The 25,576-nt window shown below is 35.1% G+C and overlaps 3 protein-coding genes and 1 long non-coding RNA gene across 5 annotated transcripts; 3 read left to right on the forward strand and 1 right to left on the reverse strand.

Annotated features, from left to right (window-relative positions):
• The first annotated feature begins 593 nt into the window (after positions 1 to 593).
• On the forward strand, positions 594 to 3,128 carry LOC129304720 (V-type proton ATPase subunit G-like). Of its 2 annotated transcripts, none has more exons than XM_054944480.1 (4): positions 594 to 732; positions 2,070 to 2,158; positions 2,502 to 2,602; positions 2,705 to 3,128. In XM_054944480.1, the coding sequence occupies exons 2-4, from the start codon at positions 2,071 to 2,073 to the stop codon at positions 2,846 to 2,848; spliced, it is 333 nt and encodes a 110-aa protein (XP_054800455.1). In that variant the 5' UTR covers positions 594 to 732; position 2,070; the 3' UTR covers positions 2,849 to 3,128. The 2 variants fall into 2 exon arrangements, with proteins under 2 accessions (XP_054800455.1, XP_054800456.1); XM_054944481.1 differs by having other exon boundaries at positions 683 to 820.
• Positions 3,129 to 6,264: 3,136 nt separating this feature from the next.
• On the forward strand, positions 6,265 to 9,192 carry LOC129307158 (serine/threonine-protein kinase-like protein CCR1). Its single transcript, XM_054948040.1, is given in 2 exon segments — positions 6,265 to 8,482; positions 8,485 to 9,192. Coding segments are annotated over 2 exon segments (2,364 nt in total). The 5' UTR covers positions 6,265 to 6,450; the 3' UTR covers positions 8,817 to 9,192.
• A 2,211-nt stretch (positions 9,193 to 11,403) lies between these two features.
• LOC129307019 (uncharacterized) lies at positions 11,404 to 13,179 on the forward strand. Its single transcript, XR_008592297.1, has 2 exons — positions 11,404 to 12,025; positions 12,475 to 13,179. It is a non-coding gene; the product is annotated as an uncharacterized LOC129307019 (long non-coding RNA).
• Positions 13,180 to 14,694: 1,515 nt separating this feature from the next.
• LOC129304948 (putative serine/threonine-protein kinase) lies at positions 14,695 to 16,716 on the reverse strand. Its single transcript, XM_054944799.1, has 6 exons — positions 16,452 to 16,716; positions 16,232 to 16,347; positions 15,924 to 16,140; positions 15,610 to 15,847; positions 15,331 to 15,478; positions 14,695 to 15,236 (listed from the first exon to the last, which is right to left on the reverse strand). Exons 1-6 carry the CDS (start codon positions 16,513 to 16,515, stop codon positions 14,907 to 14,909), a joined length of 1,113 nt encoding a protein of 370 aa, XP_054800774.1. The 5' UTR covers positions 16,516 to 16,716; the 3' UTR covers positions 14,695 to 14,906.
• Between the last annotated feature and the right edge of the window lie 8,860 nt (positions 16,717 to 25,576).

The raw sequence follows: 25,576 nt of genomic DNA on the forward strand, positions 1-25,576 counted from the left end.
TAAAACAGTAATTACTCATTATCAGTGTGAGTTGTTATGATTTTTATATTTTGAATTTATCAGGATAAAAATAATATTCATTTTTTTTTGAATTTATCAGGATAAAAATATATTTTCCATCTGTTTAAAGCAACCTCCAGAGTCCAGAGCAGTCTATGGGTCCGTTTGAATTTCAATTGAGTATAATAATTATAAAAATAATTGATTAAGTGATAGATTTTAATCATAATTGATTATGTTATAACGCAATTTGTTTGGATATTATTTTTTTAGAATTGATTTTTAACTTAATATATGTTAGCAACTTTTTTAAAGATTTAAAATTTAAATTTTACTAAGAAAAAAAAAAGAGAAGAGAAGGGAGTTTGATTTTTTTTATAAAATTTTGTATTTTTTTATAATTTTTTGAATTTTTTTATATAATTTCTTCAATATTTTTTATCAGCGTTTTTGGAAAAGCTCAAAACATTAGCTTTTGAAAAAAATTAATTTTAAAGGTTAAAATTAATTTTTTATTTTTTAGGTATTTGGCTAAGAAATCAAATAATCAATTTTTTTGAGAATAAAATCGATTAAAGACGTATAAACGGGCACTATTTCTTGAGTTGAAACGGAAAATAGATCAGTAAGGTGGTGGCCCAGTTCTTGATAGACAGTAGTCGGCGAGTTTCCTTCCTCGATCTATCTGTCGTCTACTTCGTCTGAATCCAGTGACTAGCCAAACCACCACAGGTAATTCGGATCTCTCGATTCTGTATTTCTCTGACTTCTTTGGACCTCCTACCTTCCCCATTATTTTTAAGATCTGAGATTTCTACGGGTTTGTAACTGTCATTGGATTTTATGTTGTTTCTTCCAGATTTGCGTAAATTTCGATCTTCTATGCTTTTATCTGATAAATAAGTTTGTGATTTAGTTGTTTATTGACCTCCTTTTGCTCTCTGTGTGGCATGTCGGAGATTTGTTGAATTGTACCGAAAGCGATTTGGGATCCCTCCTTTCCATCATTTTTTCGTCCCTACTGTTGTTATCTTAGAATAAAACTCATCTAGCATATTTTTACGACTCGTAGAGAGGCTTATCCTTTATTAGATTAGGAGTCAGAATTGGATATTTTTTGTTGAATCAGCGTGATTTGACTCACTTCTCTCGATTTTGGTTTCTGGGCTATTATTGAGAATTACGCAGGTTTTGCATACGGCTTGTGGTCAAAAATTGAGATAAAGAAAACATCAAGTCCAGAAACTTGTAGAATCTTAAATAACATGCTATGACCGGGAACCTTCATGTTACAGTACTAGAAGTTATACTCAGTTTTTCTCTTTGATTTTTAGAATTTTAGTGCCATCATCTAAATGCACATTCTTCCTATGTATTATCAGATTTGTCTGATTGTTATGAATGGTATTGCTGCTTATTGGCGTATAAATAATCTGGTTGAATGAAAGCTGAACCGGCCACATATTGATCTGATCCTTTATCTTTTGTTTTTTATTTTTTTGTTCCTGTTGCATCAAGGCTCTGCCTCTTTTAGCTGTTAAACTTCTATTTTGCCTTTAGCACTTAACTGGGAGTTGTCTACTTATCTTTTCAGTGTTGGGGTTAACTCCATTTTTTTCTCTACCGGAAAATAATCTTTGTCAGTTATTGCTATTGGATAGTCCTACTTTCAGGCTCTCAATATATCCCTTCATTTGACTCCAACCATCCTTTCTCTCGGTCTCTTTTCTATGGATCATGGAGAATCTTTTGAAGCCACGCTTTTGCTGGTGGAAGTTATTTGTTTCCCAGTATTTTCATAAAGTGTCTTGTGTTCCTAGAGCCTACTCTTGCTTTTGGAGGGAGAAGAGTGCAAAATCGGTGGTAGTAGTTGCGTTTAATGCCTTGCTGTTGAAAATTATAGTTGTATGGTTTTAGATTCCTGGCTTGTTTTATTTCCAGGTGTCAATCAATGGAAGAGTTGGCAAAAGATTACAATTATGCGTCTATTGCATGGCCTTGCTTTATGGTTTCTTTCTATTAGTTTCATTAATCCATATTTTAATGGTTAAAGAATCTTTCAATTGCAGAATGGCATCCAATAGGGGTCAGGGTGGAATTCAGCAGCTGTTGGCTGCAGAACAAGAAGCTCAACGGATCGTAAATGCTGCCAGAAACGGTTCTCTCTCTCTCTCTCTCTCCCCCTCTCTGAATTTATTGTTGTTATTACCTTGACAATGTAAATGTTTCTTGATCCATGCATCTATTTTGATCAAATTTTATATGTCTGGCCATGTGACGAACTGATGATGCATATGAATGTGTTTTTTATACTTTATTCTATATTCGATGTTTTTTCCATTGAGATAAAATAAGTTCCCGGATCAAAATTATTGCTGCTATATATTAGTCTATCCCTTTCCCCCACTTTTTTTTTTTTACCCCGTATTACTCCTTTAATTTGTCTGAACTTAATTTGCTTGTTCAATAGCTAATTTGATGTTTTTGATTTTTACAATTAGAAAAAATGGCAAGGCTGAAACAAGCCAAAGAAGAGGCTGAAAAAGAAATTGCTGAATATCGAGCTCAGGTGGAGTATGAATTCCAAAAGAAATTGGCAGAGGTATGTTTATGATTATTGTGGCCTCATTAGACTATTTGGTGGTCATCTTATGAATTATGAAATTATGAACCAACTTTCGTGCAACCTCTCCGATGGATACAGAGTAGTGGAGATTCCGGTGCTAATGTGAAGCGGCTTGAGGTGGAGACTGAAGCTAAGATCCAGCACCTTAAAACAGAAGCATCAAGAATATCAGAAGATGTTGTCGCCATGCTCCTCAAGCATGTGACAAGTGTGAAAAATTAGAGCCTTTGATGATATATTGGAGCAGAGAACTACTGAATAATGTTACTTCTGGTCGTGAGTTTATGTTTTTCTTGCACTGATTGGTACGAATAAGGTTCTTGTTTTGGTTATTTGGTGCCCTGCTGCTGCATTTCGGATATTTATCTAGACAGTTCAGAAAACAGAGGTATGCCTATTTGTATCAGTGTTAGAAGATCATTTTGCTATGGTCAAATACGTACGGGAAGCAGGTTTATTCTTTTGTAAACATACCGACACTAATTTTATTCTGCTCTTTCAAGTGTTGCGTCTGTCTTTTTGCATATCTAAACCGGAATTCTCCCGCGTCGATGCAGTCTAATATTTTGTTACAGTTAATATGGTGGTAAAACTTTCCTGCACAACAAATTCTGCTTGGTATCATGAGGAGTTAATATCAGAATACTTAAAAGTCCTTCCTCTATCTCTGATTAATCTGGATAGGCCGTACTTGTGATTATACTCTGCAAAGACGAGATAAAAATGTCTGAGTATGGAGTTGCTGAAGTTACGGCCACCCGGAAGATAAGATTAGCTATGGAAAGTAAAGCTCCCTAAGAAATTGATCTTTGTTTGAAAAGATATTCAAGAGGCCAGTCCTACTCCCCAGGAACCATCATCAAGTCAATTATGATTGTGCTCTGCAGTTCAGTATCGGATGCTACGGACCACATTTTCCTGTCAGGACTTGTTGACGCTGTTTTGTTTGAATCATCGTTCATCTCTCAATACATTTGAACGTGCTACGTCAAGAATAATGGTGAATTGGTAATGACATTGGCTCGCCAATTCAAAGATCACTTAGAAGGTAGGGAAAAAATAACGAGGATTTTTATTTCACTAATATCGGCTATAATATGAGAGACTTGCCCTCTTTTTTTATTTGGGAAAACACACAATAGGTCCATGTACTTTAATTGTGTTTTGCTTTTAGTTCATATAATTTTATTTCATTATCTTCAGTTTCTTTAATTTTATCAATTTGTAATATTAGTTCCTATAATTTTAAAAATACATAGAAAGACTATGAGATAACATTGACAGAGGTAATTTCAGTTAAACTCTGATAATTTTTTTATTGACATGGTAAAAATATGCTGATGACATGAAAATAAAATGATTAGGTATGATAAAAAATAAAAGGTAAATGAGAAAAAATATTTCTATTATATTTACTTTAAACATAATGTGAATAGATTAACAAAGTTAAATACATGTTAGCAAGATTATTTTTGTTGGTGCCAGTTTATGATCTTTATGTGCATTCTTGAAATTATAGGGACTAATATTGAAGAATGATCAAACTAAAGGACAGAGAACAACAAAATAAAGTTAGAGAGAAAAAAAAAAAAAAACAAAGCGCAATCAAAATACAATGATTTATTGTTATATTTCCCCTTATCTCTCTCCTAATTTGGCATTCCTTAATTCATAGAGTCCGGTTTACTCTGAATGGGTGATGGACCGTCCAGACCTGTTTGATTGGGAATTGGGTTCAAGTTTGTTAGAAAATATGGAGAGAGAAAAATGAGTGTGATTGGGTAATTGCTGGCAATTTACTGCATTTGCCAGGGACTCCTCTGACCTTTGACTTGATATTTTTAGATTTTGTTACGAAAACTGTGTGATTTTTTTAAATTGATAGCATATGCAAGATTCTCTTTTCCATTTTATTGTAAATAAAATACAAAGTATATCACAATGAATATTTTAGAAGATTAAAGCTTCAAATAAGTTAGGCCATGTGACAAGGACACGTCCATCACAGGTGGGTCTTATGATTAAAAATCTGGCCATGTGGATTACTCGGTGAATGTTGAATCGGAGAAGCAACTTTCAACATCCAAATTCTCAAACACCAATCAAATGCATGTAATTGACAAGTATTGGTACGGTTCTTCCTGCCTTTTACTCATCCTCATTCCAATTCAGGACCTCTACTTCCCTCTTTCTCTTTCATCAAATCTTTGTCTCTTTATAAGGGGGCCCCATCAGTTCATAGTCCTTCCATTTCAATCCGCTGTTTTACTGAACCCAGATCTCTTTTACTAAAATTTTGTCGAAATAAAAAAAAAATCACACATTTATCTCGCATTATATGAAATTTGTAGGATGAATTGCAATTTTTGCCATTTATAAATAATGTGTTTCCTTTTACTGATTACTTAGACCGCATAATTATGTCACGTAATTGAATTGTGAAGTACACTCATTTGTTACCTCCATCATGTGATATGATGTACATCGTTTCTGCAATTTTGAGGATCAATAAGTATATCAAAAAGGAAAAAAATCCCACAAAACTTTGATGTCTGTATCATGCAAAGCACAGTGCCAACAACGGCCAGAAAGAGGTGGGTGCAAGCAGGAACAGACCATCACATTTATTCTTGAATACCAAATGCGCACACACGCCCATGTTTTTTTTTTAAAAAAATGAAAGCTATGTAATGAATGTGGTTGCTGATCAAGATCAAGGTAATAAAATTGTCCTGCACCTTAGTGGGCGGACACAAATCTTGCATTGCACGGTACAGTGCTCCAAACAGAAAAACCGTCTCCTTCGTTTTAATTTTTATAGTTAAAATGTCTGATGTTGCATGTCTCGCCTCCTGCCCAGCACCTGATTTGGTCTGCTGTGTCACCCTCAAATATTATCAGTATTTGACCTCAAACCCTATTACATCTGGTACATACACGCGCGCCAAACCTCTGACTCATCATCCACGTGACAACCCCATCACTGTTTTAGAACTTCTAGGTCAGTCCCACAACTTGCATCGCCCACCCACATTTCATCTTACCCCCCATGATCTGAAAGAATAGATTTTACGAGCTGATCAGGTTAGATTTGGGTGAACATCCAGAAGTGAAGTCGTATTTATGATAGAAAGTTGCAAATAATTATTGAGTTAGGATGAATGAAATGTTTGAGTTGAATTTTATAAGAGATATAGAGGGGGATCCTCATTGAAGGCACCACTTGGGATAAAATAAATTGTGATATGCTTTTGAAAGTTGGCTGTCCTGTTCTGTTCTTAGTGGACACTCCCACTCTCCCCACGCCACTTTCTTCGCTTTCTTACTGCTTCATGGGCCCACCTTCCCGCGTCGGAACAAAATCTCTTCTCATTTCAGTGCACGAACATGCTTCTGTTCCTATTCATTCTGCCAAAACCACGCATCTTTTAAAAGATTTCGCTGCGGCAAGTTTTAGGTTTTTTTTTTAATAAAAAAATCTAATAACAAAAATTTCACCCCCTGAACGGTTGAAATCTTCATGCAGCCATCATATTTTATAGTTTCTGAGCAGGCCAATCCAGCTCCAGATCAATGGTTGGTTCCCCTATATTAATATTTGAAATCAATGTGGTGAAAAGCTCAAGGTGGGAACTTAATGATAAACCCAATTGGCATACTAGTGTAATAGTGGCAATTCGGTAAAGAAAGTTGACAGTGACAGTAACTCCTTATGTACTTTCAGGTTGTAACGTTACCGGCAAGATTGTCAAAATGGCGATCCGGACCACGTTCTATCATCCTCCCTATCATCACTCGCACAGCTCTGACTTCAGCAAACAACTATGTCACGACCCAGCGAGCTGTATCGCTCCCTTCCAAACCTATCCTCAACCCTCGGTCGGATCATGCAAGTCCTCTGTGCGCACAGCTTTCGAGGGATTTCTTCATCTGTCTTTCTTCAGCTTCTTCTCTTCCTGTGCTCGTCTTGCGCGCATGGGTTTGGGACGATGGGGCCAATATCGGCCTCGTTGGGTAAATATGAATTCTTCTGCGCCATCGATGCAAGTGGGAAGCAGGATGTTATTTGTTGGGGGAAGAACAATACTTCTGCAGCTCCGCCGTCTTCTCCGGCTTCAGCCTCTGTCACTGACAACCCTCCGATGGCAGCTTTATCCGGTGGCGAAGGGTTTATGTGTGGCATTCTAGCAAGCACTTCGCAAGCATACTGCTGGAGCGCCACAAAACCAGCAATAGATCTTGTGCCTCCTGCGTACCAATCCTATACTTATTCTCAAATAGCAGCGGGCAAGAATCATGTTTGTGCCATTAGGGGATCTTATTATTCTAATGAGGATGCCGGAAATGTTGATTGCTGGGAAATCGTGAGAACTGCGGACAACAGCTTAAAATGGAAACAGAGCGATTTGTATTACGATCAGTCAACTAGCAATCTCGCATTAGGCAAAGTTGTTGCGGGTGAGGGATTCTCTTGCGGAGCGGTCAGAGACGGAGGGCTTGTGTGCTGGGGACCTACATCCGCGAGCTTGGGTGTATCGAATGTGTCCGAGAACTTTGCGGTCTTAGTTTCGGGAAGGAGTTCAATTTGTGGGCTTTTGAACGTTTCCGGAGATTTGAAATGTTGGGGTGATGCAGATTCATTTGCTGATCCACCTGATGGGGTTGGATTAACCTCTCTGTCAGCCGGGGCTCGCCATTATTGTGGCATTCGAGCAGATAATCATTTAGTGGAGTGCTGGGGGAGTTTCAATTCGTCTGTGGTTCCAAAAGGTTCTGGATTCATGGCAATTGCTTCTTCAGATTATACAACTTGTGGCGTTAGAGAAGAAGATCTTCTGATTGACTGCTGGTTGGTGAACGCGTCCACGGCTGAGTTTGATCCTCCATTGGAATTATCAAGTCCGGGTCTCTGCAGTGCCAGTTCATGCAGCCAAGGTGAGTTTGCTTTCAATGTTAGTGTTCTGAATGAGCCAGGTTTAACAAGCCTCTGCGTTCGAAGAGATTTGAGGATCTGTTCCCCCTGTGGCACAAATTGTTCAGAAGGCTTTTTCTTGTCCAGTCCATGCACTGAGAATTCTGATAGAGTATGCGCTGCTTGTTCTCTTTGCCAAAATAGCTCATGCTGGGATGTTTGTCGACATGAGTCATCTCCAGATATTGTTCACAACAATAGTTGGCACCATTTGCGTCGATTACTGATCCTAATTGGGTCAGCCACTTTGGGATTCTTGTTAATCATGACTTGTGGGTGTATTCTTCCATGTTTGATCACCAAGAAAGAATCCAAATCTGGCACGGCCAAACCAGAGCAGCAAGTTGATCCTAATGTTGATCTTCACTCTTTTCCTTCAACAACTTCCTGTCCCGGGATGCCTCAGATTTTCCGACTCTCGGAGCTAAAGGACGCCACCAATGGGTTCAAGGAATTCAACGAGCTTGGTAGAGGAAGTTATGGTTTTGTATACAAAGCTGTGTTAGCAGATGGGAGGGTAGTTGCGGTAAAGAGGGCGAATGCCGCCACAATAATCCACACCAACAATCGCGACTTCGAAATGGAACTGGAAATCCTCTGCAAAATCCGTCACTGTAATATCGTGAACCTGATTGGTTACTGTGCAGAGATGGGAGAGAGGCTTCTTGTTTACGAGTATATGCCACACGGCACTCTTTATGATCACCTTCATGGTGGGCTTTCTCCTCTGAATTGGAGCCTCAGGCTGAAGATATCAATGCAAACTGCAAAAGGACTTGAGTATCTTCAAAAGGAACTAGCGCCACCGATTGTGCACAGGGATCTGAAGAGTTCGAACATTCTCTTGGATTCTGAGTGGGGAGCGAGAATTTCAGACTTTGGGCTCTCATATCCAGTGACAGAGATCAAAATGGGGACGTGCAGAGCGATGTTTACAACTTTGGGATGGTGTTGCTTGAGATTCTGAGTGGAAGAAAAGCTTATGACGGAGATTTTACGCCTCCCAATATAGTTGAGTGGGCAGTGCCTCTGATCAAACAGGGGAAGGCTGCTGCCATAATTGATCGCTCCGTCCCTCTTCCAAGGATCGTAGAGCCATTGCTGAAGCTTGCTGATATTGCAGAGCTTGCTGTGAGGTACAATCCGAGCGAGCGTCCGGGTATGTCAGATATAGCATCTTGGTTGGAGCAGATTGTGAAGGACGGTCTGATCTTATGATGATGGTCATTGTACTTTGAGAAGCTTCAATTTCATCCCCTCTTTGGATTCGGCGATTGAGTAACGATCTTCTGCAACCTGTAAATTATATTGAGTCTCTGTTTATATAATTATATTGCTTATGCTTCATGTATTTTTGGTCTTGTATCTCCAAATGAATCCTCGCCAAGTGAGGGACATAACACTGTTGCAGCATGAGATACATCTACATGATTGAATTATTCTTGCTTGCAGCTGTGAGTGTAGATGTTGATCTGAAGTTTTTCGGCCCTCGAGATCACGCTGGATCGTGTCTTATTAAAGTCATTTTCATGTATTTACACCCAAATCAGGCCCAACTTGCAAAAAAGTTGCCGGTTAGATTGAAGAAAATAAATTCAATTATATATGAAATAATTTTAGTTCATCCCGCATAACTTGAACTTATAGTATGCTAACCCACGGGTTGATGAGTTAGCCTGCTTATATTTAAAAAAAATAAAAAAGTAAATAAATGAGACTGAATTTAAAATAAAATATTCCAACAAGTATATATATATATATATATAATGGTGATCTAAGTACTTGATTTCTTTACATTTATTTAATTCAAGTTTAAATTATGGCAAAAAATAATAAAAACACACTACTCATAAGTTTAAGTAGTGATATAATATAATTTGAATATAATTAAAACAAGATTGAATAAAATTTTATTTATATAATAGCTTATTTAAATTATCTTGTTTGCAAAATAGTACTACCCAAGCTAGTAAATAAAAAAAAATTAGTTTCTCTTTTTATTTAAAAAATTAAATATATCTATAAAGTGCTAACCATATATTATATTATCATCTTAATTTAAATATAAAAGGAGAAACAAAATAGATACAGAGATATTAAAATGTTTAGGTGGTATGAATTAAATGTATTATGAGTAATAATCTAATAGTTATTGTTTAAATCATGATTATTTTCTTTTAAAAAATTTGTATTTTAAATTGGGGTATTAATTTTATAGCAAAAATATCAAAATAAAATGAAGAGAAAAGGAAATAGATAGAGTATTTTTATTATTTCATATATGCCTAATACTAATAAGTCATGTAAAAAATGAGAGAACAAAAAGATCACAAAATTAAATTAGTTTATATTCAAGTGATGATATGGGCATGTTTTAATTAAAAAAACTTTTATTGTTATTTAAATAATTAATTTTTAGAGAGAATATACGATTTTTTTTAAGTGAAAAAATAATAAAAATGAGTAAATTCATAATTTTTAAAATTTTAAAAAATTATTTTTATATTTGCAGGTTGGCCCTCTAACCTACCAATTCATTGCGGATTGTGTGGGCTAGCAAAATTCAACCTACACAAAATGCTCCTTATGCCAAACCTAAAACCTGCAACCTGCTGTGGGTTATATGTTGATTCATATTATCAACTTTACATGTATTACCGTGACAGCAAAGAAAATAGAAGTACCAAGTAGAAAGATTAAAAATGACGGGGTAAAGTGCTTTTGAGGACGACAAACTTTTCAACCTACAATGGATCTTTCCGAAACTGTGACCTAGGCTCGTGATTCTATCGTGTAAGATTTGTTGGAGCCTATTGGGGTCCAAGTAGGAAAAACTCTCGCCTCCGTGGTTCAAGACAGCACAGTGCACCGAACCGAGATCACTTTACTACCATGTTATTGGATGGCCGCGTAAATTCATTTATATCCATTCAGTATTTTTGAGACACGGCCATAAAAGGATGGTGATAGTGTTTTTCTAAGAGATAATCATATTTAAGACATGATTATATAATAATAAATGGAAACAGGGAGTTCAAATTAGCGATGACAAGTTAAATCAAAAAAAGGTGCGAGAGCCTAAAAATTCAAGGGGTTCACATTGAAAGGCAGAGAGAGAAATAGAATAAAGCAGAGGCAGATGACAGATGTGGCTAGTGATGGAGTCCACAAAGCCACATGCATGGCCTGCCTAAAGTATTGTCAACCTTTTCAACTGATTTTCTCGTTGGGCCACCACCTCCAACATTTTTTCCCCCAAAAGAAAAAAAAAAAAAACCTTGTTCTTCCCCGTTGCCTCCCAAGTCAAACCCGTACGGACTCCTCCCTTCTTCCTTAAATCTCTCCATCTCAATTCAGTTCCTCGGATTACCTAATCCCCTCCGGATGATTTTTTTCTAATCAAAATAATATAATTTTTAACGAATGAAAACATTTTAACAGTATCTATTATTTAAATATTATTATCCAATAATTCGTATTTCTAAATAAAGTCATTCCAGGATATATAAATTTCGACGACCTAAATCACTCGGCCAATGCCCAAACGGTGTCTGTGGTCTCAGCGACACCGGCTGTTTAAATGGAATATTGAAGCGATAAATGAGTCCGTAATAAGTTGACTAACTAGTGGAGCAAATTAAAAATTCTAGGCTTTGGAATAATTTGACCGTGATGAGCCAATTATGATCACTCTGATACAGAACGCATGTGCCCAGCACCTGCCACTCACTGAACCAGAAACAAACAAGATCAGCAGAATATAGAATCTTGAATGGGAACAAGGTAACGTTGCCCTTCCAACCGCACAGACGGTGCCGTATCTTTTGATTCTCTTGATCGCCATTTTGAATTCCTTCCAATCCTGTTAAACATGGATTTAAGTTCGCAGCTGTTTGGTCCAGTCCACTTTTAGTTCAAAAAAACATACATCTGGTGAACTCAATTCCAAAATAGTCTTGAAGTGGAAACTACTCTTCAATTTTGTTATCAACTTGACCCCGCTTCTTTCAGGAACTGGTTTGGTCCTGCTGGCACTTCCTGTCTTACCCTAAGGGGATTGAACCCCACTCTGCTTCTCCATGTGCCTTTGCTCTTTATGCACAACAATTTCATACCAGGCTATCCCCCCTGGCATGGTTCATTCCACAGTTCCTATGCTTTTCAAGCTTGGCATTGTCTTATTTGAGTTTTTAAGGTTCTATACGTCTTCAGGTTAGATTCTGTTGCCTCGTTTAGACCTAATTTTAACTGTGAACTTGAACATAGGAGAAGTGCCTGCCTCGAGTTCATATTTTTCAAAGCAGTTAAGGACTGAGAATAAGCACGGAGGGATGTGCAGCGTGCAACAACAGAGTCAGGAGTGGCTGTTTGGCGTGAAGAATTCAGCAGCATCGAGCGCTTCGGGAAATTTCACGGGGAATTGACAGGTAAGTAAAAGTTACAGACTCTAGCACACTTGTCACCTCGGAAATTAATTCAAGAAAGATCAAGAGTCAATTTATGAGGTTGATGTGTCAGCTCAGGTTCACATGGTAGACCGTGTCTCTACATATTAAGAATCTATAGTTCTGCTAAAGTAAATATATGTAGACCATTGTGGCAATTGTGGTCCACGGTAAACAGAGGGGATGAGAGAGAGAGAGAGAGAGAGAGAGAGATCTTTGAGAAAATATATTTAGAAATTAATGAAGTGAAGATCTAGAGTCAACTGTCATGTGGCAGTAAGTGCTAGTTACTTTGTAGACCATGTAGTTCTTATTAACAAGAGTTAAATTTCAGCAAGATTAACCAACTAATTGAGAAGATCTTTGATCTCATTCATTATTTGAGCTGCTTTTTTCCTTTGGTAGTTTCGGCTGATTTGAAATGTTTGCAGAAGTTTGTTGAAAGAAGGGGAACAAAAGAATGGAAAACGAAGGAGAGGAAGAAGTACCCTCAAGGTTGCTTAATGCTGCACTGTATTCTTTCATCATGTGTACCAAATGAAAAGAAAAAAAGAAACAACACAAAGTATAAAAGGAAAAGGACAAGAAAGGGCAAGATCCTTGTTCTTTAGACAAGTCCAAATGTGGGGAAGGTAAGAATCTAAGGTGATCCAAGCACATGCAGACAAACCTGTTTGAGAAAATAAAGAAGGACTCGCCCTTTATGTACGTGAAAAGCAGATCAACACCGAAGCATCAACCCTAGAGTCCCCTCAAGCCTCTCTTTCCTCTTTTGCCTTCCCCCCTTCACCTCCCTCTTATCCTCCAAAAGCCCTTATGCGCGACTCTTTGAAGAACAAGCTGGATTTTCTCCTCGCTTCCCCATCACCAGACGAAGAACAAGTTTAACCTATCTGATTCAACCCTGTGGTGACATCTCGAACGTGGAGCATTCTGATGAGGCTAAGTAGGGCAAAAGATTGCATTGGGTAAGTGTGCAGACTTGGTGTGCCTGGCTCCCCGTATGCCATTTGCAGAGCCCATCAGCAAAAGTGATGGCCTTAACGAATGGCGTGCGAGGAGCCATGCATGCTGTGTAATATACTGTTCATCTATAGTAAAAGCTGATCTCCTCTGTGCTCTTTCTAGTGTTTCAATCTATTTTGCTTTTGCCCCTTTGTTTTCTTTCCCCTCACCATTATTTTTGTGAGAGAAGGCTCCCCATGGCGTCCGCTAATTTAGGCTAACCATCAGCTGGTTGTCTAACGAAGCTTGTTAGTCCGAAATTGCCATTGACTTGGGTGACAGGTAGGTTATATTAGGTGTGCAGATGAATATATATATTAAAGTGAATGCGTCCCATGATAATCAATTTAGAGGTCAATTGACATCCGCTGTCCTCCATTCAGTAAATATCATAATCACCTTAAAGTTGACGGAGTCACCAATCTCTGTCACACTTGTATGGACGGACACCTTTGTTGTCATCGAGCTTGTTCATTTTTTTGACACATCACTTCGGTTTGTTTTCTTTTATATTAAGAGACAATTCAATCCAAAGGAGGCACCATTTTGGACTCCTCGCCAAAGCAATCGATTTGTGTGGCCAATAGATTTCGTTTTGGTCCTTTGTAGCTTTCCATGATTCATCAGTAGGCACCGTCCAGATTCTGAATAAGCTCTCAACATACTTCCCCTTATCCCCTCTTCTTCTTGTCCTTGTTATATATGACTGATGAGCTAACGGTTTTAATTTTGATGTCGTACGTGCTTGATAATTTCTGCACGTCATGTCTAGATATGGATCTGCGTACTCTCAAAATAACTAGAGCTAATATTTAGGTTGATTGAACACTGGAGGCCCTGAAGAAGTGCTGCAACAAAGCAGGCTTTCCAATTTCCAAATGCAGACCCGTTTGTTAATTTTTGGGGCCAGTGTCTCGGGGTGTGCCAGTGTCCTTTTTGTTAGCTGTTAGACAGAACCCGTTGTTTTGTGGAACAAAATAAATGTGACAGAGTAGCTTCTTGTATCAACACGGGTGCGGTGGGGAAATAAATAGATAAATGGAACATTTAAAGCACCAAGTCTTCGCCCTCGGGTAATGTTGACTTGATGGAAAAGAACGTAGGTGCTCAATAATGCACCTTGAAGTGACGTGACTGATTGAAGACAGGGGAAATGAAGATAGAGATAACAGAGGATTCAATCCAAAACACAGTAACGGCGTCAATACAGGGAGGGAGACGGTCGGGGGGTTGAATGTTGATGGAGGTCGAATTTGGCAGCGTCCGTCGGCATTTTTTTTTTTAATGAAAAAAACCAATAACTCTATTAATCATTAATCAATTAAATAATAACTGAAAAGGAGTGTACGAATTGAATATGTCCATATATTTTACGTGGTAAATGATGTGACCCGCGGTTTCCCTCCGCTTGGAAGCATCTGTATCATAGATATTTCTATCAAACAAATATTTTAAAAAGCCCACAAGGTCATAAACAAAGTTGTGCTTTTATTTTGCGATATCCCTTTTATCTCAGCAATAAATAACGTCAATTTACAAAAAAAGAAAAAGAAAAAGGTTTATTTGACGACGGTCTCCATTATCACATTGCCAGTGCATACGGTCAAAAATGGAATTTTCTGGTTGAAGCTTTGAAGGAAAACAAATTAATGGAATTCAGTTCTCCGGGACGGAGACCTGAACATGGGCAATAAATCAATTTAAAATTAATTTAATACAGACGCGTAGAATACAAAAAGAATTACAAGAATGGAGTACTATCGATTCTCAATGAGGGGAATGAATTGGGAATGATCGATGTGAGATTAAAATTAAAATGCGATAAATGAGAATCCCTCATTTTACAAAGAGAATGTAATCAACGGGCTAGATTGGAGGAGCTCCAGATGGAAGTTGCAAAGGTAGCTGCGCCGGAGGAGGATACTTCTGATGAATGGGACGGCTCTCTGATTCGGATAGCCCTGAGATCAGCCACCACCCCTGGTTTTGAAATGCTCACACTCGCCATATCGATCTTGTTGCTCAACATTTCTACTACTTGTGTCATTCGTGGCCTCAGCTTCGCCGTTTCTTGCACGCAAAGCAGCCCCACCTTCAGGAATCTCGCGCCTTCTTCCTCTGGCCATCTCTCCTTCAGCTCTGCATCCACCATTTTCGCCACATCACCGCCTTCATACGCCGACCACGCCTGCAATTGCAAACACCCTTTCGGATTAATCTCACTCTAGTTTTCTAAACAGTGAGAATTTAGCTTCTCTCTGGCTCTAATTTAGTTTCCGCACCTTCTCAACCAGGAAACGTTCCGTGTCCTGATAGGGATCGACCACTGGCAGGCCGCTCACAATTTCGAGGACTAACACTCCGTAGCTATAAACATCTGATTTTCTCGTTACCTTCCCAGAACTGGCATATTCCGGAGCCAGATAACCCCTTTGGCGATTTTAGAGGTGAGGTGACGTTACCATCACCCAATAGTCAGCACAATTTTTCAAGAAATATGAAAAGAAAAGAAGAAAAAGAACCAATTTTGATTCCGGAAACGAAGGGAATTTAGTTCATACAATGTCCCCGCAACTTGAGTGCTAACGTAAGACTTGTCGTCTCTCAGTAACTTTGCCAGGCCAAAGTCGGAAAGTTTCGGCCTCAGACGTCGGTCAAGGAGTATATTTCTGGCTTTGATGTCCCTGTGCACAATATAGGGTCTAATTTCCTCGTGAAGGTAGGCAAGCCCTCTGGCCACTCCTATGCATATGTCCCTCCTTGATTCCCAGTTGAATCTCATCCTGCCCTCCTGTGAACCTATATATTCCAAATACTCCGAATCCATCCTCTTAATTCCCCTAATGTCTTATATTCACAATGTTTTATTACTTACCTAAAAAGTAGTGGTGAAGGCTGTTGTTTTCCATGTACTCGTAGACCAAGTATCTGTGAGCTCCTTCCACGCAACAGCCTCGAAGAGTGACTAGATTCTCGTGCTTAATATCGCCCAACGTGCCCAGTTCTGCTACAAATTCCTTCTCGCCCTGCAGGGAATCCAGTTCGATCGAAAGCACTTTGACTGCCACAAATGTGCCGTCCAGAAGCCGCCCCTTTTAAAAGTCAAGTTTTACGATAGAAATTCGCAGGGTGGTTCAAAATCCTAGTTACCCCAAGTAAAAGAAACGAGTATATATAATTAACCTTGTACACGGTGCCGAAACCGCCTTCTCCAATCTTGTTCGAGGAATCGAAACGCTGGGTCGCGGATTTTAATTCGCTGTATGTAAATACACGAAATGTTCCTTCACTCTCTCTGCCTGGAACATTTCAGAGACAAAGAGAGAGAGTGTAATTCGTAGTTGAATCGGTTAGCAGATCCACTATCATCAGAACGAGGAGAAAGGACAGAGAACGGAAATACCTTGCTCGGTTTGGTGTTGAACCGATCGTGAGAAACAAGCAGACAGAGAACAGAGAATCTTCATGCCTCAGGGACAGCTTGGAAGTTTGAACCTTGGCTGGATCTCTGAGATGGAAGAGAAAAGAGGAAGAACATGGCGCGGGAACAGAGAAGTAAACACCGCACACGGCATACCTAAGAATGAGACCTTGTCTTCGTACGTGTTTAATTGTATTGGATCTTTCATATTTGACGCTTTCTTCCCCTTCGGCGAGGGGAAAATCATAGTGAGAGTAATTATACATATCCTGAAGGACATGATCATGAACATGCATATTAAAAATCGTACTTGAAAATGGGGGATTAAAATTAAGACAAGTTCATTGAACTGCCCTTTTAACTTAAAAAAAATTTAAGATTCGGCCGCTACTTTAAAATATAAAATAATAATTCATGTTTAAAAAAACTAATTTTTTTAAGCTTTAAAATAAAAGGCTGGCCCTTTTATATTTTTTTAAATTTTAATGTTAAAAAATTAAATACTACATTAATTTTAAAAACTCTAGTATCACTTTACAGGGGTGAAGAAGGAGTGCATAAAAAACTTAATACTTTTATCACTCTCAAAAAAAATGATAAAATTATATTGATGTTGATGACAATGAAAATCATTAAGATTTCGCTCATGATAATAGCGAAATCTAATTGTTATCAGTATTAATTCTGTGATGTTATTTTTTATTAAATTTAAATTTATTTTTATACATTTGATATCATGCGTAATAATTTTGTTGAGATTTTAAATATGCTTTTTTAAATTAAAAAATAAAAATATATAGGGTCAAGATTCGAAGGGCAAAGGTCGGGTTGATCAAAATAAAATCTTAATGTATAATCAAGCTTTAAATAACTAACTCATTTAAGCCCTAATATTTCAAGAACTAATCTTAATTGATACATCTACTTAAAATAAAAAAAAGATTTAAGTGTGTTTTGTTCTTATTTAAAGAACAAATCATATTTTATTGTATATTAAAAAATAATATTTATATAGGGGCGAGGATATTTAACTTAAAAAGTTGAAAAATATGAAAATGTTTGAACGAATTTAGGCCACTCAATTCAACAAAGTTAGGCAGCTCCAATTTCATGACTCATCATCATGGATGAATGAATATCCGGTTCCATTTTTCCACGACCACAAGCACTATACAAAAAGTCTCAACTTTCATTGGTACAGTACCATCCAAAAATGGAATTGAATATCCGGTTCCATTTTTCATATTTTATTGTATATTAAAAATAAAATTTATATATAAATTAATTAATTAATTTCAACTATATATAAATTAATTAATTAATTAATACCCAAATCTCATCGTTAAATGGTGTACTTAGTCAATCATCATTTCATTCTCTTCGTCCTTGAGTACTAGTACCTTGACCTTCCTGTCCTTCTCAGCTCTCTTTTTACCTTGTCAGATCGATGCTTCTACCACGTCGTCCTAATCTTTTCCTTCCCTTCCCTTCTTTGCCTTGATTTTCCACGCATTATGATCCTCAACGGCGTCGTTTCGGACCCCCAGACCTACTGTCAATGGTATTTTTTTTTTTTTTAACTCTCACAAACTATGACTCTGTGTGTATTTTGATTTTGGGAGAGATTTTGCGTCCCAACACACATTTTAAAATATAAAACATTTTAATAAAAATAAAATTTTATTAATATTTTTTTTCTAATATCACTATTCTTGCATGCTTTTTTTATTTAATATTCTTTCATAAATAAAATATTAATTGAATGTTTTTTTAGTTTATATTGTTGTTTTGTAAAAATAAAACTGTAAAATATATTTAACAAACTTTAGCTGTACATATGATTTTGTTTAAACATGTTTTTATAAATTGAGATGGGGGAGTATTTAATTGAAAGCACATGAAATTATGACAAATTTTCAATCTTATCCTTAATAATATTATAATTAATATCCTAATATTAGGATAGTATGTAAAGCACATGATTAAATTTTCTTTCCATCTTCGATATAATAAAAACAAAATGGGCCAAATACTCAAAACTATTATGTCACCTTTCATATCTAATAAGGACAAAACAAGCTGATATAAAATACAGGAAGGAATAACACATTAACACGTGAAACTTTTACATTTATGAGTGGTTAGGATCATAATTATTTTCTATTTGGAGCTTGTATGCAAGTCTGCCTTAATCAATGATAATAGAGTGAGGCATTGGAGATGGGGTTAGGCGAAAATCAGATGGAACTCCAATGTATACATTTTGACATGTGGAAGCTGGTGTGTTTGCAGTGCTGGGGCAGGAGGAAACGTGAAATTAGTATTTGAACGCAACACTTAATCCAAACCCCACAAGAAAACAAGTGGCTTCGGATCGATTTTGACGCTGGGGGACCACTTGTTCAATGAATAGGCACTCCACAAATTAATCAGCTATCTCGGCTCTTCCCTTGTAATTTAATCAACTAGGAAGTGTCGGGACAGCATGGTGAATCGCTTAAGAGTTTTTAACGCGTCTGTAGGAATCTATTGACGGGTCAAAAACAGGATTCAAACAGAGGGAGACGAGAGTAGGGTTGAATTCATACTTGCAAAGCCGTATCAATAATTCAGAACCAGATGCAACATTATGTCAGCGAAAAACAAATCAAATAAAATAAAATTTTAAAGCTGTGAATATTCTGGAAACAAACGAAATTAAAATGATATACATAGGCTATAGAGAGAGGGAGGGAGATGCAACAAAAATATCAAATGCTTACATCCCGAGGCTTGGCATTGGCAGTGGAAAGGACCCATAACTGTCATTAAATAAGTTTATTTTGCAGAAAGCCAGCTAGCCAACAACTTCATAAAGGTTTGCCTTCCTGATATCTGCTCTTACAATATTCTCTATATTAAATTATAAAATATTTTTTTGAGAAAAATATGATAAAATGCTTTCAGAATTAAATAAATTTATTTCAATGTTAATATTTCTTTCTCTATTAAATTTGTGTCCCTCTCTTTTCGTTATAATATTCATTTCAATATACTAAATGTAGGATGTTTATAAAAATTTGTATTTTTTTAAAAAAATAAAGCTATAAAATGTATTTAATAAATTTTATTGATATGTAAAATTTTATCCAAGAGTATTTTATTATTTGGAACGTAGTGAGTAACACAAATGCTTTTATTATTCATACTAATTTTAGAATATTAAATATCTCGAAATACAATACCTTAATGGCATACTTCATTCGTTTTTATATAAAAAAAAATTGTCACTTGTTTTTTTATAAATTTAATCACATATCTTAATAAACATTTATTATAATTTTTTTAACCTACCCCTTATAAACTCACAATTTTTATTTACAAAAAACAATTAACGTAGCCTTCTTTCGATTGGATACAGGGGTATCGTAGTTTAGTTTTTTTAAAAAAATTTATACATAATTATTATAATTAATTGATTTTTAAAAAATATATGATGCAATTATTTTATATAGAGAGAGAGAGAGTTGGGGGGGGGGGAGAGCTTCTGAACGGTCCCGTTTCCAATTTTAACTGCAAACAAAATCTCAACTCACGAGTAATTGCCGAAAAGAAAAGGCAACAGAAAGAGGGAGCGAGGGAGAGAAGGAGACTTGACCCAGGAGGCTCCATTCACGGATTGATTGACCCTTCTGGGACCGGACCAACGATTTGACGGATTATTTAATTTTTATTGTAAGACATACGTATGACATAATTCAAGCATTCCTCTGATTATAATTAGTTCTTTATTGACAAGTCAATTGGCTTGAGTGATGTCAATGGTATAACGTGATTTTAATACGCAACTTAAAATTTAATCACGTGCTATATATGAATCACTGTTGTCAAGAAAGAGCCATATGCATAAAATGGACAGTTGCTGCATAGAAATATGTAACATGGCAAGTGCGTGGGTCAAATACATATTGTAATAATGTATCAAGGTTGTTCCCACAAAAACTTTGATCAAAATAATAATTAGGTATTAAAATTTTCATTGTTCATTCAAGTTAAGCAAAATAAAATGGAATTGATATTGAAAAATAAAATTGATTTTTTTAATGAGAAAATGTACTGAAATACCAAAAGGTACAACAATTAAGCAAGGGCTGCAAAGAAAATCCTCCCTTAGTACAATAAGAGGGTGGTTGATCAAAAATAAAATAGGATTTTATCATTTTATCAACATTCCTAGCCAGATTGTGAACCCAAAAATTAGCTTTCATAAACATGAATTGAATAGAAACATGTCAATTCCTAAATAACAGTAACTTGACATGATCAATTATATATTTAAATTTAGGGTTGTATAAAGGATTGACTCGCAGGACTTTGGCCTAACTTAAAATCTGGCTCTTTTAATGAAAAGAATTAAGTTAGACAACTTGTAATCTAGTTGAGTCCTGGTATAACCTAAAGCCAAACAAGACCAAACTGATTCAGTAGGACTAGGAGATGGGTCTCGGTCTTGTCTAGTATTTCATTTTGTTTTTTTTCTTTTCCATCTATAAGAGATAGCAATTTATTTTAATATAATAAATTCAATTAACATAATAAAATTACTTGTAGTCATATAAAATTTATTACAATAACAACAATTATAAATCTACAACAGTCTTCAACAACAATAAAAAGTATTCCAATTACAACATAAGGAATTTAAATTAAACAATCTTCAACAACATTAAATAACTTTCACCATATTTAAAGTCCATTACACCAAATTAACAACAAATTTTACCAATAAAAGGAGAAAAAAAAATTTTGCTCAATATTCATGATTTCACAACTCACAGGTATAAAACACAAAAATTACTATTTAGTATAATGAATTAACTTATTATAATAATAATTAATAAATTAATTATAATTATATTAAATAAATTTATAGGACTAAACTGAACCAAGTAGTCTAACTGCTTGATCTCTTATCCAGTCAAACCCAAAAAAAAGTTTGATCATTTCATTTTTTTTGTCTTGAAAGACCAATTTTTATTCAGATTGGGTTGTCTCGGGTTAGGTTGGGCTTAATTAGATCAAAAGACTTTTGCATAACCCTATCTAAATGGATGATAGCCATTGAAAGCTATCAAAGATAAGAAAGATAAATAAGATAAGGATAAAAAAATGTTACATCTATTACTAATATGAAGGGTACATTATATATACAAAGAAAATAGATAATACAATAATGACTAATAATTATATAATAATATCAAATAATATCTTCTAATAATGATTGATATATATATATATATAATAATGATAGAAGATATTTGAAAAGTGTTATATGTAATATCTCAATTTTAATTTTAATAGTTAATTTGGATTAATAGAAATTTTAGAGAATATTTAGAGGTAAGAAAATTAGTAGAAAATAATTATTAAATCTAACTTAGGATATAATTCTAAGTTAAGATTTTAAAAATTATTATTATTATTATTATCATTATTATGAAAGAAGAAAGAGAAATATAATAGGAAGAGAGATTGAGAAATGAAATATATTTATATAAATATAAATAAATATATATATATATATAGGAATTAAAAAAATAGAAAAAATGGGGAGGTGGACATTTGCTCTCACAGGTAATGTACATATATATATATATATTAATAAATTAAGAAAAAAAAGAAATGGAGCGAATGTTTCCGCGTGCTGTGATGTACATACATACATACATACATATATTAAAAATAAACAAAGGAAAGGAGAGAAAAAGGGGGTAGGACTCACAGTGTTTTTTTAAAAAACTCACACCCCTTTTCCTTCATATGTTCATTCCTTTTCCCTGTGCGCGAGTAGAGACAGAGAGAACGAGAGTTGCCGGTGCTTTTTAAAGGTTTGATATGAGTTTTAAAGGTTTGAATTCCTAATAGGATATTTAAGGTGTGATTTTAAACTTTTTAAGACTATCTAAGTGTTTTAAAAATTTTTTTAGCCATCCTTTCTCTTTGGTTTCTGATTTTGTGGTAGTAGAATATCTAAGGTTCAGAAGAGGAATGAATTTATGTTGAATAAATATAATTGTTGATGTTATTAGTGGTATAATAAATGTTCTAGAGTATAAATTTATTATGAACTTAGAATTTGAGACTTATAGATCAAACTCTAGGCTAGATTTTTATTAAATCTGAAAATATATTCATTTATTAAGGTTTAAATGATTATTTGAGATGAAAAATAGATTACTATGGCTATAGAATGATAATTCTAAGCTTGAGACTCAATTTTTAATTTTTGAGTATTTTAGATGTGAATTTATGAAATAAAAAGAAAAATTTTGATAGTAGAAATTAGTTTAGAGGTTAATTTTAGCTTATTAATATTTATTAATGATTAAAAGAGGAGTTAAAAATTTTACTTAATATTACTAACTCTAAATTTGTATTAAGATTAAAATTAAAAATTATGTTATATTCTCTAATTCTATTATTAGAGTTATTTTATTAGTTTTAATAATTAAAACTAATATTTATAAATAATATATTATTTGTAGATTGTGTTGTTAGTGAAAATTGTGGTGGGAGAGAAATTGTAAGGAATAATTTATTGAAAAAGCCACAAGATAACCATGCTTTTAATTAGTGATTATTGTTGTTTCATATTAATTGGATGATTATTGAGAAAATTATGAATTATTGTTGAGAAATTACCTTATTATGTTTATGGAAAAATTGTGAAATTGTGGATATGCATTTTGAAGTATTTTTGTCAAGTGAGATGTCATATTATAATATTGTTGAAAATGAGAAAATTGTGAAAATTGTAATATTATATAATTGTACAGTATTATTATGAATTTATTTGATTATTGTGGGAGGTGTTGGGAGACTTTTTGTTATTGTGGTTGTATTTATATGCCATGTGGTACGCCCCTATTGGAGCCCAATATGTGGCTTGTAAGGGCTCGGGCTAATCTATCTTTGATCAAGTAATTTAGCACCAAGTAAGGGTTACGGCTCGAGGCTAATGGAGAAAGATGAGGATGATTGTTTGTTATGCATTGTAATATTTCTTGTATTTTTGTTGGAATTATGTGACTGTTGTTTTCCCACTTAGCAAGCACACATTTATTTTTACACACTATCATGAATTGACATTGATTACTGAAACTTTTGAGTCTCATTATGTGGTTAACAATTTTAAGGAGAAGAGCCACGAGTAGCGTGTAGGGGAGTCCCTGAGGCTTAGTGGCATAGATCTACTGTCTCTTTTGGGTATTTGATTTATGATTTTTAATGTGTTATATTGTCAATACTAGGGTTTTTTATTTATTGACAATTATATGAATATAATGATGTAATCATGCCCTTCAAATTATTTCTATTTTTGGTATACTTTAGATAACTATAATTTTGATATTTGATTTATTTTGAATGGTTTGAAATGGCATGATTATGAGGCCAAATAATTGGCTTGTTTTGAGAATTGATTAAATTATTTATTTTAGTTATTTGTTTATGGTTTGCACTTGTTGAGAGTATAAGGATGAAAAATGTGGTTTTAGCCTAATGGCATATGGGAAATAAAAATTTATCTGAGATGTTATATTGTGCAAGCTTAAGCCAATTATAAAATATTCTTATATTGAATTTATTGATATAAAATGTGTTAGGTGGCTACAACCTAACTATGATTGTAAATGTATATTAGTTGTATGAAATTGTTTTGTATTATTTGAAAAGGGGTTTAATCTTTTCTACTATGGTAGTTAATTTAAAAGGTAAAATATTTTATAAGGCTATGTTTTATCATTTCTTATCATGATAGTATTTTAAATTATAGAATTGTTTCAAAAAAAAAATATATATATATAGGATAAGTTGATTTTTGTTTACCATGGTAGACAACTTTTTACCATGGTTGAGTTAAATTAGTTTGAAAAAAAAAACGTAGGGTGATACATTATAGATAACACCCCTTTTAAACTCAAGATAACTTAACAAAAAGCAATTTGAGTTTGTCTACCAAGAAATAAAAGCAGCCTGGATGAAAGAACTTTATAAACAAATTTGCTGGCTGATGCTTGGTTCAAACTGGAACAAGTCAAATGGTGCCTCAAGCAACATGTTATCAAATAAAGTGACAATCAGTCTCAATATGTTTGGTTTGTTCATGAAATGTATCATTGTGAGCAATACTGATTGCAGCTTGATTATCACAATATATGTTTGTGGAAGAGCTTTGAGATGCTCCTAGCTCATCAATTAACCAACGAAGCCAAAGTATCTCGATAGTTGTGTTTGCTAGTATATGATATTCTGACTTATCATTGGAACGGGAGGCTAACGTTTTCTCTTACTTTTCCAAGAGATAAGGGAATGGCCAGTGAAAATATAGAAACCAGTCGTAGATAATTGATGATCATGATCACCGCCCTAATCTGCATCAGAGTAAGCTCGTAACGTAAGAGAGGAGTTAGCAGAAAAGTAAAGCCTATAATACAGAGTGCCTTTAATGTACCAAATGATTTTGAAGAGTTGTTACATAGTGAGTAATTTAAGGCTCTAACATAAACTAGCTAACAATGTGGACTATATAAGCAATTTCAGGGCAGGTTAACGGTAAGATATATGAGGCTCCTAACTAAATGGAGGTAACGAGTGGGATTATCTAATAAGGTTCCATCAGTAGAAGTATAGTGATCATTTAGCTCAATAGGAGTATTTCAACCTCCTCGTTAGAAAGGTGAGTTCGAGATATCAAATCATTGACATACTTGACTAAAAAAGAGATATAACACTCTCCCAAGTAGACCTCAAGTCTAAGAAAATAGTTCAATCTTTCAAGATCCTTCATTTCAAATTACTAGCCTAAATATGTCTTAAGCTCCTCGACTCCTGTATGATGATCATGTTGTCAACATACAGCAGCAATAGAACAATTCCACGAGAGTAGAGCGAACAAAAAGAGTTGAGTCATGATGACTACACATCAAACCTAGTTGACTTATAGTGTTACTAAACTTAGCAAACCATGCATAGAGAGCTTGATTAAGCCTATATAGAGCCCGACGAAGATGACAAACTTTATCTTTCAAATGTTGATATTTAGGTGGAGGTTTCATATACACTTCTTC

Source organism: Prosopis cineraria, unplaced genomic scaffold (genome assembly GCF_029017545.1).
Source record: "Prosopis cineraria cultivar Desert tree isolate PC_DT_omini unplaced genomic scaffold, ASM2901754v1 PC3, whole genome shotgun sequence".
Classification (NCBI taxonomy): domain Eukaryota; kingdom Viridiplantae; phylum Streptophyta; class Magnoliopsida; order Fabales; family Fabaceae; genus Prosopis; species Prosopis cineraria.

Coding starts and splice junctions, on each gene's coding strand:
- LOC129304948 (XM_054944799.1), bottom strand. CDS start 16,515: ATGAAGATTCTCTGTTCTCTGTCTGCTTGTTTCTCACGATCGGTTCAA. Junction 15,848..15,923: donor CCTTCACCACTACTTTTTAG/GTAAGTAATAAA, acceptor TGGAATATATAG/GTTCACAGGAGGGCAGGATG. Junction 15,237..15,330: donor AACGTTTCCTGGTTGAGAAG/GTGCGGAAACTA, acceptor TTGCAATTGCAG/GCGTGGTCGGCGTATGAAGG.
- LOC129304720 (XM_054944480.1), top strand. CDS start 2,071: ATGGCATCCAATAGGGGTCAGGGTGGAATTCAGCAGCTGTTGGCTGCA. Junction 2,159..2,501: donor CGTAAATGCTGCCAGAAACG/GTTCTCTCTCTC, acceptor TTTTACAATTAG/AAAAAATGGCAAGGCTGAAA. Junction 2,603..2,704: donor TCCAAAAGAAATTGGCAGAG/GTATGTTTATGA, acceptor CGATGGATACAG/AGTAGTGGAGATTCCGGTGC.